The 19,296-nt window shown below is 39.0% G+C and overlaps 1 protein-coding gene across 6 annotated transcripts in view; it reads right to left on the reverse strand.

Annotated features, from left to right (window-relative positions):
• Positions 1-1,915: 1,915 nt before the first annotated feature.
• The window catches only part of LOC107549240 (myocyte-specific enhancer factor 2D homolog), a 49,451-nt gene continuing 32,070 nt past the window's right edge, over positions 1,916-19,296 (reverse strand). For 2 of the 6 annotated variants that reach the window (XM_016230246.1, XM_016230247.1), the window contains exons 6-12: positions 15,143-15,321; positions 12,346-12,375; positions 10,436-10,550; positions 10,102-10,276; positions 7,997-8,065; positions 5,676-5,726; positions 1,916-4,037 (exon numbers count right to left, since the gene is read on the reverse strand). In XM_016230246.1, coding sequence (XP_016085732.1) covers positions 3,653-4,037; positions 5,676-5,726; positions 7,997-8,065; positions 10,102-10,276; positions 10,436-10,550; positions 12,346-12,375; positions 15,143-15,321 — 1,004 coding nt within the window. In that variant the 3' untranslated portion in view covers positions 1,916-3,652. The remainder of the gene's footprint in view (positions 4,038-5,675; positions 5,727-7,996; positions 8,066-10,101; positions 10,277-10,435; positions 10,551-12,345; positions 12,376-15,142; positions 15,322-19,296) is intronic. The other 4 variants (XM_016230248.1, XM_016230249.1, XM_016230250.1 and 1 more) reach the window with 4 other exon arrangements.

Genomic DNA, 19,296 nt, shown 5'->3' on the forward strand with positions numbered 1-19,296 from the left:
AGACAAGACAAACCACAAAGAAACTTGTAAAAGATAGACTCACACTTCTGTGTAGGTCAACTTGTCTATTTAATATATAAAATACAATAAAACATACGCAAAAGGGGAGGGTCATAAAGGACAATGGATACTTTGGTACAATAACAAACACTCTTTTGTAAAAGCAGTATAGAATTTGTAATAACATATCAGTGCATACTTTGTTTATGAAAATATACACAAATTGTATATCATTCTCCGAAAACAACAGAATTTTTTAAATAATTTTTTTGTCTTTTTTACAACAAAACTCAAAGCAGACTAGCCGAACACAATATATTAGCTATAATTTTTCTTTTTTTAGACTTTTTTCTTCAATTTCTATTCTAGCTGTGCGTTGTATATTCTTATTGAAATTACACTTCAGTTTATTTATAATACGACTCATTCTTTGCTTGTCTGACGCCCATGCATTGTGTCTGATCAGAATAAATTAAATGTGTGGATGCCCCACCTTAACTATGTGTAGATACTATTATACAATTGACTAAAAATTGCAGCATTGAACTGGTCATTCTATCGAACCTGTTTTATCGCTTCCCTCAATTAGCAATAAGTACTAATATTACTACAACGGTTTTGTTTTACTTAATAAATCGTGCAATATTAGTAACACCCCTTTGAAGAAAACAAAAAACAAAAAAAACAACAAAAACGAAAATATATTTATATAATATTCATATATAATAAAATAAAATCTAATTAAAATAGGATGCCTAACCTACAAAAAAAAAATAAATGCAGATGCAGAAAATAAAAACCGTCTTTCTAAATGTATCATTATTATTACCATCTGTGATGATAACCATAATGGTAATGATAATCATCATAACAATTATAATAAAAACAGACAATAAAACTGTCACCAGCACAAATTAACACGAGAAAAAGTATGTGAGAATCTCTAGACATCATACAAAGGGAATACGGGGGCCAAAGTGAACCATTCACCGGACGATTGTCTTTTCTTTGATTACTTAGATTCCTAATTTTATCACGAGGTCCTTGCGAGAGCTTTTCGAACGTTGCCTTAGCCTTAAAATCAACACAGCCAGTGCTTCGAGGCACCGGACAATCACAGGCGCATCGCTTTAGTCACCGGCCTTCTCATCTTATAAACTTACATAGAAATCACTGCATTTGTTCAAAGCTCAGGACACAACAGTCTTTAAGTCAACAGGTGCACTGCAGAGGCCTCGCTCTGCTATGATGCAGTTCTAGAAAACATCCGCCCAGTAGCTCTAGAACCTCAGTCGATGGGATACGAATGCAGGTGTGTGATCAGTCCCAACAAACGCTTACTCTCCCGGTACTGCATCCATCATGTGTGTGAGTGTGTGTGTGTGTGTGTGTGTGTGTGGAATCTGGTTTAACAAAAGATGGGTCACCTGTTGAGGTGAAATTAAATGGCTTCTGTCTTCCTCTGTGAGTGAAAGAGTGGGAAAAAAGGAGAGAAAGAGAAGATACGAGAGGATGAAGGGAGAGGTAGAGAAGCCGATGAGGGATAGGTGAGTCTCACCTTGAATATAAATACACTAACACTTAAAACTAATCTTTTTAGAGGGGAATATGCCATATTTGATATAATTTTGAACCCCATTTCCCTTTAGCACTAGCTTCACTTAATCTGTCGTAATTTTTCAAAATCGTCACAGAAACATCCTTCATCTTTGTCACTTAGAGAATACACTAATGCACAGAAAACGATTTGTGTACATAATTGTCACATCTGCAACACGTGTAAAGCCTAATCTAGGTTTCAGTACAACATTCTTTCTTCTTTTTTACAAAACGTGACACATTTCTTCTATTATTGTTTACGGTTAAACATGTGAAGTGCAATAAGCCAAGATCTCACAAAAAAATAATAAACGAAACACCCTTCCCTGAATGCTTTAAATGTCTTATAGGTGAAAGGAGGCTGTATTCCCTTCGAAGCTGTCTGGGAAATCGCTGTTCCTGCTGGGGTGTAAAAAGACGGATAATCAAAGTGGACTGATTGTGTAAATGATAATGCAAGGAAGCATCAATTCCTCACGTGTGTGTCTGAAGGTGTGCGAGCGGACGAGGGGGAAAGATTTTAAAGTTCGCGCCATCAGGACAAAAACGACAAAAGTGTCACGCTTAAAAACAGTCAAATCCTCCTTCATCTGCCTCTCCACCTTGCTAACTTACAACACGGTACAGTTTATTTACAGGTAGAGGTTGACAGAGACGGTTCCACTGAGATTACAGCGCTGTTTCAGAAAGACCCAGCAGAATATATGTGAACATACATCGCTATGTACAATCTCAACGCTTCTCACACACACACACAGCGCTACACAACCTCCATCTCTTTCTTATCTAAAATGAGCTATAGTTGAGATGTGTTTGCCACCAACTCTTTCTCTATACACCTGTTCTGAAACACTGAGAAATTTTGTATATACATGATCTCAAAACTCGCCATCGTGAGTTAAACAACAACTCAGATTTTTACTTATTCCTGGAATCTTACAAACAATAATTAAGCATACTCGTCCCATAAAGTTAACTAATTAATTTCTGAATTACACAGCCAGACGAAAACAATAAATAGAGCATAATGTGGCAGACCGCTGCTCACAGCCACACTCACGTTTCCTGCACACCTGGATCTCATTAGTACAGATAGATAGATCTACATTTCCATCAACGACACCACATTTACGGTCCATGCGTACGCAGAAAATCCAGGACGTTTGTGCTTAGAGCTCCGCCGATAGACACATACAAGTGTGCAAGCGAGGGGACTGGTGCGAGATTACGATACCACGAAAGATGGAAAACGAACACGAGAGAGTGGAGTTTTTTGGCTGAATTGTGTTTAGCGATCGAATGAATGTGCACCTCCGTCTCACAACTGACACACACATGCACGCACACTATGCGCAGTTTCTGCACAGTTAGAAAAACAAAGATAGAGATCCTACTTTAAAGGAACGGGGGCGATTCTAAAGGCAGCTGCTCAAGCAGATAGAAAAAAATACATAAAAAGAAAGAGGAAAAGCAAGAGAGAAAGAGTCAATCGAGAATATAAATGGCAAATGCAACCATTCATACAAAACTAAACAAAAGAGAAATCAATACAAAAAAAGAAGATTGACAGGCTTGTCTAGGCAACATAACAAGCTGTTTGGACAGAGCAGTGCCGCTGAACTCTGATCGGGTCGATGGTAAGGCCTGTAAAAGTTGATCTGAGATCCAGATGGCGTCTCTGAGCAGAGGCGGGGATATCTGAGACGTGACCAAAAGCCATTCTGGCCCGGTACATCTCTTCAGTCTCATATACGTGAACACGTTTACACCTGGATTGGCAACTGTGTGTGAGGATCTAGTGCGTGACTGCGTGTGTGATCATATATGCATATTTTATATAAATATATACACACACACACACACACACACCAGTAAATATGAGTGTGTCTGAGAGTGAGACAAGAGAGAGAGAGACAGAGAGACAGGCGCATGCATGTGTCTAAGTGCGGACTGAGACTGGCTGCTGAAAGCAGGTGCCACTAGGGGTGTGTTTGTGTCGGTGTGTGTGTATGTGTGGGTGAGAGAGCAGCTCTCTCGCTCTCTCCTTCAGCGTTTATGTGACCCAGGTGTCCAGTCTCATGCGTTTCACGTTGGCTGACTCCTGCTGCTCTGCTTGGGCTGGCTGCTCTCCAGAAGCTCGGAGGAGACCCAGGCTGGCGCAGTTGAAATCGGGAGGGCGCGGCTGCCCTCCGTCGTCTCGGTCGCTTCCTTCGTAAGAGCTGCCGTTACTGCTGATGCTGTCGACTGGAGAGCGGCCGGTGGGCTCCAAACGCAGCGTCGCTGGATACACAGTTAGGCCTGATATGCCACCCGCTGCCCCGGTGGTGGAACTAGGGGTGCTGCGATCCCGGTTAGGAGACACTGGCTCGGATTTGATGCTGATGTTGGGGTTAGTGTTAACCGTCAGAGTAGCTCCATGAGGGAGCGTTCCCACGGGCCTGCGGTAGAAGGAGAAAGAAGAATAATTAGCATCATGGATATCGCTATTAATAAGATGACACCTGATGCATTTCAATAACAATTTGACAAACATACGTGTGGACAAACAGCAACGCTACCCACAGCTTTACCATCTTTTGCACTACCTCTGAACAGCCACATTTTAGTATACAAAAAATAATAGTACAACAAAGCAGCTATAAAATTAACAGAAGCCAGACAAATTATCTCTGTCATTTAACTCCTGTTAGCCATGCAGTCACAACTTGATCAGCCTCCTTTCACAGAACACAACATGCCACATACCCTTAACTGCAGTGAGTGTGTTTGTTTATGTGCCCGTGTAATTAAACAGCAGCCTAATGCACTGTATTTAGTGTATTATTTATGATGGGATTAGACTTAACTATTCCAGTGATTTTCTGGAAAGAAATGGAAGGTAAAAGGAGGAGAAGAGAAGAGAAGAGAAGAGAAGAGAAGAGAAGAGAAGAGAAGAGAAGAGAAGAGAAGAGAAGAGAAGAGAAGAGAAGAGAAGAGAAGAGAAGAGAAGAGAAGAGAAGAGGAAAAAAAGGTGCTTCAAAAGGTTCTTCAAGCGATGCCATAGAAGAACCATTTTTGGTTCCACAAAGAACCATTCAGTCAAAGGTTCTTTAAAGAACCATCTCTTTCTTACCTTTTTGTAATCTGAAGAACCTTCTTTCGCCACAAAGAACCTTTTGTGAAACAGATGTTAAAGGTTCTTTATGGAACCATTTAGACAAAAAGGTTCTTCTATGGCATCGTGAAGCACCTTTATTTTTAAGAGTGCAGTGGAAAGGAAATGACAGAAAAAGGAAAGGAACTGAAAACAAAAATAAAAGCGGAAAAGAAAAAATAGGCAAGGAAAAAAAAAAGGAAATGGCAGAAATGGAAAAGGAAAAATAAAGGAAAAGAAAGGACAGAAAGGAATATGGATAAGGGAAAATAAGAAAAAAAAGGATAAAAAGCGGAAGAGGAAAGAAAATGAAAAAGGAAAAGAAACCAAAAAGGAAAGGGCAAAGGAAAAGGAAATAAAATGTAGGAGGAAAAGAGTAAAAGAACAAAGAAAATGAAAAATGGAAAATAAATTAAAGAAAATAAAAGAAGAAAAAGGGAAACAATTGAAAAATGGAAATACATTTTAAAAAATGAAAAGTAAGGGGAAATTAAAGTAAATAAAAATAAAAGTAAAGGGAAATAAATAGTGAAGAAATGGAGAGGAAAAGAAAGAGGCATATGGAAGAGTAAAGAAAAAAAGAAAGGAAAGGACAAAAAAACAAAAGGATGCAAGTGAACTAAGAGAAAGAGAGATAGGACAGCGAGAGGGTGAGTGGGTAGTGAAACACGGAGAGAGTTTGGTCTTGTGGGTCTGTACAGGTTGATTGATGATGGTGCAGGTGCTGTTTCAGTATGTTCTGATGCAAAACAGAAAGAAAGGCCAACTCAGCAAATCACTGACAAAGACAAAGCCCAGCTTCCTACAGCCAAACAGCCAGAAACTGATAGAGAGAGAAACCAAAGAGAGAGCGGGAGAGTTAGCGCCATTAGCGCATAGAAAACGGCCACAAGACAGACAACAAACAGAGACCGACGGAGAGAGGAAAAGCCAGATACAGTACCAGCTGATCCCTTCCTCCCTGCCCAAGAGTAAGCTGCCCTGAGAGGTCACACTGCAGAGAGAGAGACAGGCGAAACCCAATCTAGCATCTACAATAATCAATGTCATGTGACAAACACACATTTACTCATCTACAACAGTTGAGGACAGACAGATGTCTATGCACAGTTAACATGGACTGCTCAGCAGGAGAAAGAAACCCAACTGAATGCTTACTTCCAAGAACAGAAATACATATCCCACCCTCATGCATAGTGGAAAGAGTGAGGCTTCACCCCAGTCCGGTCAGAAAAAGGCCTGGCCGCCGAGGTCATGGCGCTCAGAGAAGCACGGCGCAAGGGAAAATGATTTGATGACATGAGAACAGAAGACAGGGTGGCGGAGCGGCGGGGAGCTCTCATGGCTCCATTAGCATTTATATTAGAAAGAACAGGGAGTCAGTGCTACAGTGGGATGTAATGACAGGTTCCTCAGGCATAACGATAGAGAAATTCATTTGGAATTCACTGTATTTGCCGAGAACGCAGCAGCTGCTGCCAGGAGAGTGAGACGTTCTGATAAAGTGGTGTAAGGTTACTGCATTACTGATCAATGAAATCTGCTCATGGTTATACCGAAGACACGAAAATACTGTCTCAGTCCTGCTAAACCTAATACCTACAGCATATTTGGAAGAATACTTACTTTCTTCTTTGAACTGAGAATAGAAAGGCCACGTAATATGGGATGATATTAAAACTACTCTTATGCCCCCTTGAGGTCAGTGACAGAACTACACAGTTTAATTTGACTTACAGAGGGAAAAGGCAGAACAAAACAAAATATTTTCATTATACGATATGACTGATAACATTATGTAATATATAATAAAGAAACAGCTAGTGACAGAAAAGCTACATTGACCTTGGTTACAGTTGCTGACTTAGACAAGCTTTAGAGAAACTCCCATAAGAATGAATTGTGCAGTGAAACGTTCATCGCTTGTATTTTAACCTGAATCAGCGTGTAAATTAATTAACAATAAGCTACTGATGTTTTCATGTTCATTTGGGAATGAATCCACAGCATGAACTTTGGTAAACAAATACCACCTGCATCCTCCCTGGAAACAACGTTTTACCATTTTACTGGATAATTTCATTCTAATTCTGTTTGAAACTATCAAAAGACAGATTAATACATTTAATTTAATGTATTACCCACCATTTCTTTGCAACTTATGAAATTTATGTGTGATACATTTGAAGCAGGGGTGCCCAACCCTGGTCCTGTAGATCTACCTTCCTGCAGAGTTCAGTTCCAACCCTGATCAAACACACCTGTCTGTAATTATCAAGTGCTCCTTCAGACCCTAATTAGTTGGTTCAGGTGTGTTTGATCAGGGTTGGAGCTAAACTCTGCAGGAAGGTAGATCTCCAGGAACAGGGTTGGGCACCCCTGATTTAAAGGGATATTTCACCCAAAAATGAAAATTCTGTCAATAATTACTCACCCTCATGTTGTTCCAAACCCGTAAGACCTTCGTTGATCTTCAGAACAAAAATATCCTAATTTGTGTTTCGAAGATGAACGAAGGTCTTTGGGGTTTGGAACGACATGAGGGTGAGTAATTAATGACATGATTTTCATTTTGGGGTGAACTATCCCTTAAACTATATTGCCACAAAAATAAAACACTAAACAGTGGACGTATAATGTTCATAATTGTGCATTGCTGTCAATCAAATGATGATCATACAGTAGCTGCAGATAAACTTTTTTAAGCCTCAACCTGCTGCTGTGCTGAACAGCCTGGTTTATATAATGTGTGGTGCTTGAGGTGATTCAGAGCAGGATATGATGGCGTGATGAACGTGTGGCCATGCGGCAGGTTACAAACGGACGGACGAATGAACCCCAGAGAGTCCTGACCCACTTGGGAGGACATGATGGAGATGTCTGTCCTACTTTGCAATACTAATCTCTACCTGCTCCGTTATCAGGACATTAAGAGCTACATTTATCAGAAAAGCATTGAATGCTTATGTAAAGAGCACAGGACACTGTAAACAATGAACGAGGAAAAATATAAAAAGACACATAAAATGGGTTTAAAAATGTGGATTTAACGATGATGAGATGGTCATCAGTGAGACGATGAAAGCGTGAACATTCTTCAGCACGGTCCGAGACGGTAACCATGACAACAAGGCCATGGCAGGTGACAGACAGGACAGCGGCGTGTAAAAGGCTGACACACCGCACCCACAGAATATGACTGGCTGACACAGAGAGCCAATGGTTTGACTGGCTGACACAGAGCGCCCATAGGGCCCCATTCACCTGAGATTAGCAGCCAGACCAGAGATGCAGTGAGCCATCTCTCCGTTCTGTTTGTCTGAGCCCCACATGCTGTAAACAAATGAGAGAGAGCACACAAAGCACACACACGGCAGGTTAGACCTGCTCCAGAAATCAGCAAATCTGTACTCAGCATTAACAAAAGTGCCCCCTCCCTCTAAGTCACGCTAATGAGAGCGTAGCACAGCACTAACCCTGCTGTTAGCAGGCATTAAAGCCAGGCTAGAACACCTCTATGTTCGCCCCCCATGAGGAGCAAAGAACCAGGAAGAAAAAGAGGAAAACGTCTGTGTGGGAGACCGAAAGACAGTTATTTAGGTCAATCTCTGAGGGAGAATATGCAGGCTTTAGGTTGTGCGATCTACCGATGATCGTTAGCCTCCACTGTCATTACTTCTTGTTCATGTGATCGCTAATATGAGATCATGACCCGCTGAATACAACTGAAAAAAAAAATCTGAATGAGCAAAATCACACCAAAGTAGATGCACGTGTCGTGCAAATAATGTAGCATACAGTTGCCCTTGACCTGAGCCCCAGGCTATTATGTGATGCATAAAGAGAAAATAGGTAGCGCAGGCTTTCAGCTATTCTGCCCTGTACATTTAATTCACGTCCTGAACATGAAACATCATATTCAGGGCATCTAGATGCCCAGTTTTGAGTCACAGAGTGGTTGGGATGTTCCCTCCATAGCTGATGAAGCAGAGAGACACAAAATGCAACTAGATTAAAGTGTTACAGTTATGTGTGGTGGGAAAATTGCAGATTAATAATGTAACAACGTATGAGTGTTTTATTTAGAGAATAACATCTCTAAAAATTTGGTCTAGGAAAGAAACTAGTTAGTGCTAATGCACCTTCTAAAAAATAAATGTTAGCTCAAAGTTAAATGGTAACACTTAGGCGCAATTAGTTATCATGAACTGACAATGGTAATTTTTTTACAGCATTATCTAAATTGATTATTTAAAGGGATGGAAAATTCTGTCATTATTTACTCACCCTCACGTCATTCCAAAGAGTAAAAAAATTGTTGAATAAAGTCATTATTTTTGTTTTCTTTGAGCACAAAAATTATTCTCGTAGCTTCAAAAAATTAAGGTTGACACCACTACATGTAACATGGATTATTTTAATGATGAACGTGTCAGTTGCATTACTGCCTATGGAGGGTCAGAAAGCTCTTGGATTTCATCAGAAAGATATTGGATTCAAAATATCTTAATTTGTGTTCCCAAGATGAACGAAGGTCTTAAGGGTTTGGAATGACATGAGGGTGAGTAATTAATGACAGAATTTTAGGTTAACTATCTCTTTAAATTAATTTATACCTCTTGGAGTGTTGAAACTTAATTTCATTATCCATTAAATTAATTATTAAATGCTGTAAACAAAACGTTTGGGGGCGGTAAGATTTAAATGTTTTTGAAAGAAGTCCCTTATTCTTACCAAAGCAGCATTTTTTTCAGTCAGAAATACTGTAAAGACAGTAATATTGTGAAATATAATTGCAATTTAAAATGTTTTTTATTTAATATATTTTAAAATGTAATTTATGATCCTTCAGAAATCATTTAGCTAATTTGACGCTCAAAAACATTTCTTATTACTAATGTTAAAAACAGTGCTGTTTAATATTTTTGTGGAAACTTTTTTCAGGATTTTTGATAAATAGAACAGCATTTATATCTTTTGTAATATTATAAATGCCTTTAATGTGTTAAATTTAATGCATTCTTGCCGAATAATATATATAAATCTTACTGACCCCAAACTTATTATTTCACTGACTGACCCCAAACTTATTATTTCATGTCATCTTTTGCATTAAATATATTCAAATATATAACCTAATTGTAAAGGGTTGCCCGCTAACCTTTACAGTATCTAGCTAGATGTAGATAAAGGTAGACTCAGACTAGAGAGGCGTATATCAGAGAAACACTCATCTCTACACTGTAGACAGGAAGTAGATGTGGTGCATGCGGGCTCACACTATGGACATGTGGTTAGTGAAGAACCAGGTGCATGTGTGAGTAGGTGCGAGCAAGAGACAGAGAGTCTGTAAAAGGCATATGACATACACAAGATTACTGAGGGAGGCCAGAGTTAGCTGCTGTGGTTGTTGCTGCTGCTGTGATAGTTGGGATACAGATGGCTGCTGCTGCTGTTGCCAAGTGGTCATGTTGCTTGGCAACAGTGCACCCGACGGCGTGAAGGCCTGGAGGGCTGTGAGATCTGCACTTGTTAGCTGGTACTCTGCATGAAAACAAAGATGAACATTTAATGCATATTCATTCACAGAGTTTACAAAAACACAATTTTCTATTTAAAGCCTCTGATTCCTATAGTTGTGATAATGTGTGCAGGCTGCAGAGTGACGGATGTCTTGGCTTCTCTCTATGATATCACTCTCACCTGTGTTGTAGGCGGTTGGCATGGAGAATGGAGACAGGAGGCTCGGCGTTGCCACGGAAACCACTGGTGTGGTAAGAGGCTGGGTCACTTGAGAGGCGCCTAACCGCTGAGCGTTCTGGAAACCCAGAGGGAAAGAAAAAGAGAGAGATAACATGAGATGAGTGAGAAGTATATGAGCTCACTATCCAGGCAAGGAAAGAATGGACATGAACACCTCTGAATGACTTGTATATGAATGAGTATGAACTAGGGGTGTAACGGTACACAAACATGACGGCTCGGTAAGTGCCTCGGTTTTGACATCATGTTTCGGTATGGTTTCAGTAGTAGTACAGCAGGGGAAAAAACTAAACATAAAATTGCTTTTTTTTTTTATAAAACGGTGGTTTATCTAAGCTTATGCTCTAAACCATAGAAATCCCTTTTTACAATAGCCTACTATAAGGCTACAATTAACAACAGAGCCCAAACTTAAAAAATAGCATGTAAACATGTAAATTGCACATAATGCAGTTTTTAAATTAACTTCTAAATTATACCATTTCTATTTGTTGTTGAAATATATTCATGTACATAGCGGCTGTCATAACTTGTTTCATAAAGGATTTATTTAAACATACATTAAATAATTAAGACATCACTAACAGGTAAAGTCAAATATAATTAGTATACATTCTAATATTTCCTGAAATGCTCATCTCAAGACTTAATTTCTCTAGCGAACTAACGAGATGTGGACACTGATGAGTCGACTTGCCTGAGGTAAATGAAATGCTACGTGACATTTTATTTACAAACTGTTTTACTGACATCTTTCTGCGGTTGAAACACTGATTGAACAATTACATGAGGCGTGAGATGTTCATTCATGTTTCATTCGCGTAAAAACTAGATATAAAAAATATATGTAAAAAAAAAAAAAATATATATATATATATTTTTTTTTTTCCTAAAGGATATAACAGTATAATATAAAATAACATAGAAAAACATAATATAAGATGCTGCTAAAAATCTAATCAAAACCAAACCATCATGTGGTGGGGCTGTTGAAAAAGTTGGGAGGGCAATTCAAATTTTTAAAACTTTCTCTCCACACAAAAAAATCCTCATTATTGAGCCCAGCTCTCAATCATGCAGAAAAAACCCCTAAACGCTTCACTACAAAACACACGATAACAAAATGGGTAGAGTGTGTCTGCAGGGAAAATCAGTGTCAAACATTTGCATTTAAAGCCTTCGGGCGCTTTGAGACTTCTCTTGGTTCTACAAGGGCACTTTTTCAGTCAACAGACTCCCATGATTCAGCAGTCATTGGACATTGGTTTGCCCTGCTCAGGCACGCACTCACAGATCCAGATGCTGAGATGGCTGAAACACCCTCCCTTCCCGCACCAAACTCAGATGTGCATGCACTACACCTAATGTGTCATTGGACAACAATCATTAGAAGAAAAGACATCAAGAAGTGAAAGAAGGTGGGAGAGAGACAGACAGACAAATTGATCTCTGGAGTGAGGGCTTCTGCTCCACTGCGCTCTACATTTGATCTAGTGTGTCTGATTCATGTGAGCTCAACCCATGCATATGTGCATTTCGCCTTGAGTGTGTGCATTCATTTAAAGCCATACACAATAATCAGGCAGTCAGCCTGCAACTGAATAAACAGCTCACATTTAACTCCAATTCACTGACCGCCATTTAGATCATATAGAAAAAAACACTGTATTCTTCAAATCATTTCTTAACCAATCAAACTGTTTAATCAATAAAACTTGATCAGTGAATAATGGTGTGTATAAAAAAGGTGAAGAAAAAAAATTGTTCAATACACAACATCCATTAAACATTCATCAAACGTTGTGAAACTGTTCACAGCACAACAGTCAAAAGAATTGAGCTGTATTCACCTCACTCACCAACTCCAGCTCTTCATCTGTCTGCGAGGCCAGAAACAAATAGAAAACAGAGATTATAACTCCAACCCACATGGTCTGTTATTACCTTATTTGGAAGGGTCATGAATAATAATGTTGAGCTCTGCTCTGATTGGCTGTTTCACAGCGTGGCTCATTTCAGTAGCTCACACAGCAAACAGATCTCTACTGTCCGGCGTGAACGATGGAGAGATTAGGCATCCAAGCTTATATGTTTGAGCCTGTATCAGACAAAGATACAGATTTTGAGAGATTTTGCAAGAATGTTTAGCGTCCGTGGCATGAACATGATCGCTGCGAGACGCTGGTGGAGTGAACGAGGCTTGAGAGAGAGTTGAGTGAGGATGTGGACGCAGCCTCTGTATTGCCAGATCCAGCTGTTATAAGCGTTTTTGAACTTGTCTTTTCCACTTTTTTTGACACTTTAGAAAGTTAATAAAGTAGGACGTTGCAGTTTAGGGTCAGCAATATCTTTATCTTATCTTAATTGCAAAAGATTTGAAATAATTTCGGTTTATTTTTATTTATTTATCGGTTTTTGTTTGTTTTAACATATCTGGCAACACTGCATCGATGATTTGGCTGTGCAGGTCCAGCTGGCCTAGAACATGGGCTGGTATATGTTATGCAAATGTTGAGGGCGTAAACATTAGTGATCCCGACTGTCACAGTCGGTGTTATGTTGGGATTCGCCTCTTTTTCAGTGGTCTTTTGCACGCACCAGATTTACATAAGGAGGAGGAAACAATGGTGTTTGAGGCTCACGGTAGTGCTGGGCGGTATAACCAAAAAATTGTATCGCTGTATTTTTCAAAATTATACCGATTTCACGGTACATGATGGTATTTTTTTTCCTGCATGACCGGGTGTTAACCATATTTTCTACTGACTGAGAGAGGAAATACTGCAGTATATTTACTTAGAATGCCCTATTTTACTGTCATGATGAGTGAATATTGTCAAAAAAGACCACACTAAATAGTGACTAAACACAACCCATTTTAATGTTAACCAGGAGTCACTGTCATTTATAATCGTGGCATCGTCTGATAAAATCAACATGCATCTACACTAAAGAGCGGTTGTTTTGGCTATATTACTTTTTTGTCTCATGCGGAGCACTGCCTGCATCTGAACAACACACAAAAAAAACAAACAAACAAAAAGTTAATGTGTATTAACAGACGAACTACGCTCATATTTATAATTCCAAACAATCAGTAAGCGACAGGTGCTAGAAAATGCTGTTTTGTACTCATTTATTGACGAGTCGGCTGCGGTGCGGCCAACTGAAAGTGCTGCTTCTCTGCCGCTCACTGCACAGAACAGACGCCGAGAGAGGCGACACTTCTCCGGGAAAGTCAGACCTTGCGGTCGCGGGACAGCACTGGCGAAATCTTCCAACTGAACCATAGCTAAGGCTTACCCAAAAAAAGTCGCTAGGTTTGTCAGTATGAATATTCTATGGAAAAAAGCCGCTAAAAGGGTCTGAAAGTTGCTAAATCTAGTGCTAAAGTCGCGCTTGTGTGTGAGACGTGGGAGCTGATGGCAGGGGGCAGTGGATATTTGTGGCGGTCAATGTGGATATTGTGGATGAGTTCTTCTGTGTCATCACGTTCTATTAGTTCTACAGCTTCAGTTTCGGAACTTTCACACTTAGTAACACATACAGCTGTTCCCTCACCACAGTGCAACAGTGAAAAGGGACCCCTTCCAAACAGTGTTGCGTTCCGAACGTTGTTTAAGCGACGTATTGCGGTATTTTAAAATTTCATATCATAACAAAAATAAACACCGGTATTCGGTATGAACCAGTATACCGCCCAGCACTAGCTCACGGTATGTCATTTCCATGTACAGAACTCTTATTATTCAACTATGCCAAGGTAAATACAGTTTTCTATTCTATGGCACCTTTCATATTTGGTATGTCCACCTTTTGCAGCAATTACAGCAGCACATCTCTCTGGCATAGTGTCAATATATTTCCTGAGAGCTTCAACACTAATGTTATCCCATGCCTTCTGCAACTCAAGCTAAAGGCTTTCCTTTGAATGTACAATAGATCTGTCCAGTTTATTTTCCAACTCGCCCCAAATTTGCTCAATGGGGTTGAGGTCTGGACTTTGAGGGGGCCAGTCCATCATTTTCAATGTTCCAGCAGATTCCTTCCGTCGCAGGTAGTTCCGGCAATAGTTCGTTTTATGGGTATTGTAATGGCAAATTCAACAAAAACAACTCAAACCTCTTAAATATGCCAAGTGTTCGAGCAATTTTGGCCACCACTGTGCATATAATATATATATATTTTTCCTAATTCCTTTTTTAATGTGATGTTTAATGCACCTCTTGCTGTTGATATTAATTTTTTTTAATCTTTTTTTTTTTTACATTTTATTTTAATAAATATATAGTATTATAATTTATTTTCCATTCCTTTTAAAGCTGCTTGATACCAGCAAAGTTTAAAACGTCTAATCTACAAGCAAGTAATATATTGTGGTGACAAAATGTTTCTGACACGTTTACACCTGTATTTAGTACTGGCCACTTGAGATCGGATCAATCCGGATGGATCTTAACACCAGGTGTAAACGGGGTCACACACACACACACACACACAGAGAAATTCTGTGTAGGATCACATCGAGAGCCTAGTCCTACTCCCATCTCTAACATTAGCCCTCATAAGTTGTAACATGGAACAGCTTTGAGATTTGATGATGTTTGGCCCACTGAGGCTCCTGTAGAGTAATGTGGAAGTGCTCACCAGCTGCATGAGACCCTTGTTGCTCTGGGAGGTGATGACCCGAAGGTCCGGTTTGCGACTGTTCACCATCTGAGTGCTGGGTGGTGGGGGAGATTTAGCCGGCACTACTTTCCCCATGCTGTTGCCGTTGGAGACTGAGAGGAGTCCTGGGGAGGCCCTGGCACTGACGTAACCATTGGCTATAGAAAGAGAACCAGGAAAACACAGAAAAATGTCAACAGAAAGCTGGTATTTTTTCCAAAAAATCTTGGTTTCGTTCTCATCAACCCTAAGAAACTCTTTTGCATTTTTTGAACACAAAATTCAGATACACAACCGTGATCATATTTTCTGTTTTCTGTCATTTGTATTGATGGGAAAAACACAATAATTACCCACCAGGGAAAATAATCCTATTAGGGTCTCCCTCACCACGGCAGATGTGTTTTCTAACACTTACTGCTGCAAACCAAATCCTCTGTTTTTCTGGGATTACAACTCTATTATGTTGTAATTGGAGGATTATTAGTTACTGGTATTTAGGTTGGAGAAGTGTATTCCTTTCAGGGAGGAAATGTACGCAAAAGCAGACGCACACAAGGAAGGGATCAGGATATCTAACTGACACCAGTTCACCATGTTCCTTGACTTTCTTCCCAGCTTGGTTATTGAAATATTTTTTTCTCTATTTTGTTCATGACGTTGTAGCACATGTAATGTTTGATCTGATCTGATAAGTAGTCAAACTCAAGGGCAGTGTTTCCAGAGGAAGGCAGAGTATGTTATGATGTGTGTTTCAGAGAATGGCTGAGAGAGAGAGACAGAGAGAGAGAGACTGGGGACTTTCCCAATGTTTTCCCACATTCTGAAACTGAATAACACTATTCTCTTAGCACAACATGAACGTCACTTGCTAGTGCTATGGTAACGCAAAACGCACTGATGTCGCAGCTGAACAGAAATATCCAAAATATTTATACTACAAATATTTTTAGCACTGCTATTTTAACATGCGGCTGTAGGAGAGACGGGGTTGGATGGCTACAAGAGTTGGATGGCACTGGGTATATTTTTGGGTCATAAAAGGGTGCTGTCTCAATGTAACATACAGCAACACTGTGTAACATCATATCAAGATATCCTATCACGACTAAAACCTGTGACCAAACAAAAATGAATTAAAATTATTTACATTTAAAAAATATTACAATCTATGTTAGCTAATCAAAATAGGAACCAATTATATTTTGATAAAAGACTTGTAAGAAATCATCTTTTGGCAAATGTTTTGGCTATATTTATGAAAAGGTGTTATATGTTTGTGTTTTATTATTATTATAACAATTATAATATACATTTATTTATGAAAAAAGTAAAGTTGGTTTTATATATGTTTACATAAAACCATCCGACTATTTTTACAAATAAAGTTAGCCAGAAGGCAATTCATATACCAAAAAAAAGTAATAAATGATCAAAATCTTTAAATATTTTTGGACATTAAACATTTTTTTTTTTACTCAAGATTGTGCACTTTCATTTTCACCTTGCTTGGTCATCTTAATATTTTTAACACCAAAGATATTAAATAAAGTTATGAAAGCTCTGCTAACCAAGCCCAGTCTCCCCTACTGCTTTGAAAATGTGCTATAAGCTGACGCTTTAAAAACGAAACTAAATGAATACACTAAATTAAAAAAGTGGAGGTGTTCAGTTTATGAATAATTTAAGAGCTTCAGACTGGAGACTTTTGCAGTTTGATATTTTATCCTATCTGAGCTCTGGTTACAGGACAACAACAACTGTGTGTTGCTCCGCTAGATGTGTGTGTGTGTGTGTGTGTGAGCAACAACCGCGTCAGCAGCTCTGAATGGAAAGAGATTGCAAAGGGAGCTGCAATTCCTTGGCAGCAGAGAAGAGACGTGCTCAGCTGTTCTCTGCCCCAGGAAACACAGCTTAAGTTCAGTCTGGTTTTTAGAGGGGGGCTGGGACAGAAACATGTGTATAAACACACTATGAACTTGGGTCAGAAAGTATGCTGGTAAATATTGTGGATATGAGTGTGTATATGTGAGTGTGCTGTTTGTGTGAGTAAATAAGTTTGAGTGGTGGTTGTAAGCCCTGGAATCTACTAATCTCGACTTCAAAAGGACTGACTGCTTTTTTCTTTTCCTCTATGTCCATGTCTCTCTCGCTCTCTGTCCCTCTCTCTCATGGGAATGGTAGGAATGCTACATGACATCAATGCTGACATTCCCAGAGCAACAGCTGGGAATGGAGGGGCAACGGACAGAGAGAGAGAGAGAGAGAAAATGAGACACAAGGAGTGGTAATGGACAGAGAAAAGCAGTTTGTTAAGAGCTTCTAAAAAGTTTCTTAAGAAAAAAATAATTCATTCCACAGCAAGAAAAGTACAGAATGTCAAATTCATTTATTTAGTCAAATTAACATTTTATATATATATATTAGCATTTGTGTATAGCACCCTGTGTATATATATATATATATATATATATATACACTGTGTGTGTGTGCATGTGTGTGTGTATTAGGGGTTGCACCGACTAATCTACTTCAATGCTCTGCCATGACGCTTTAAGCTTGACGTCGACTAGTCGCTGGTCCTATAGAGGGCGCAACAGGATTAGAAATCTTTGAAGGACTTCCACATTTACGCTCCGTTTCCAAACAGTTCAAATGACAAATAAATGCATACTCTGAAAGCGCTCCACAAGACATGTGTGATTATATTACTGGATGCTCGAAATTGAACGGGAGAATGCACGTTTTAAACAGCTTATTGTACAGGTAAGTTAATCGCCGTTCTAATCTAATGCGCTGCTGCACTGTAACACACACACATAGGCTACAGACAGTAGTGCACATCAGTCATTCAGCGCGGAAATGTATTGTCAACACTGTTCTGTGATTTCTCAATAAAATGGCTTAGAAACTGAAAAGTTCAAGCATATATTTCTTACTAACTAAATTCCACAGCTTCACGACTAGTAGAGAGACGCTGCCAGGTAGAATTAATTCACACACGCAATCGCTCTCACTAATGCATTCATATTAATGTAATCTTTACTGTGCTACTTTATCTGTATCTGATTTAGAATGAGCAGAAATCTGTGAGAAATATAATGACCCAAAGACAAAAGAACTGATAAAAAAGCTGTTATAGGAGCAACAGCCATGTGGGCAGTGCTGTGTCATATGCCATAGCTGTGCACAAGGTGTTTATCACAGCTCCAGACTTATTTGTTCATTAATGACGTCATCAGGGCCATTTGTTGTGGAAAAAATAAGGAAAGTGTGTCCAGCTGAATTAATTTGTTTTTTTTTTTAGACGGGTATAAAAAAAGCTTAGTTTACTGAGGCAGAGGTCGCGGCAGCTGTCGCGTGACGGCCTCCTCATGTGAAGACCGAAGAGTGTAAAGACCATCGACTCTACCGTGCGACTCCACCGGGCAGGGACACCGGTTTTAGGATTACTGATAAACTACTGTCGTTTGATTTGTATTATTTGTATTTGTTATTTATTTTAATTTTAGTTAAATTATGTCTGAATTTATTATGTCTGTTTAGGTCTTTTATTAAGTTTTATTTTTATTTCATTTATTTTAATACTTCAACAAACTAAATGGAAATGAAATAATATATATATTGAATTCATAAATATCTATGTACTGTATATATATATATATACACACATATGTATGTGTGTATAGTTGTACATACACATATATGTAGTTGTTTTTTTGGTGTTTGGCTTAGTGTTATGTTAGAATCATTATTATACTCTTATACCTGTTGTTCTTTAATATTTTGAATTGTTTTAGCTTTATTTTTTGTTTTTCATTTAAATGTTAAGTTTTGAAATTTATATATATATATATATATATATATATGTACACGATATCGCATTTGGTCTCATTCTGTATCGCGTATCTTGTCAGTATCTGCGCTTGCTTGGCCATTTGTTGTGGAAAAAATAAGGAAAGTGTGTCCAGCTGAATTAATTTGTTTTTTTTTTTAGACGGGTATAAAAAAAGCTTAGTTTACTGAGGCAGAGGTCGCGGCCGCTGTCGCGTGACGGCCTCCTCATGTGAAGACCGAAGAGTGCATTAGCATTTTTTTTCCTCATTAATGTACACACAGCACCCCATATTGAC

This window comes from Sinocyclocheilus grahami, unplaced genomic scaffold (assembly GCF_001515645.1).
Source record: "Sinocyclocheilus grahami isolate Dianchi unplaced genomic scaffold, SAMN03320097.WGS_v1.1 scaffold366.1, whole genome shotgun sequence".
In the NCBI taxonomy this organism is placed as follows: domain Eukaryota; kingdom Metazoa; phylum Chordata; class Actinopteri; order Cypriniformes; family Cyprinidae; genus Sinocyclocheilus; species Sinocyclocheilus grahami.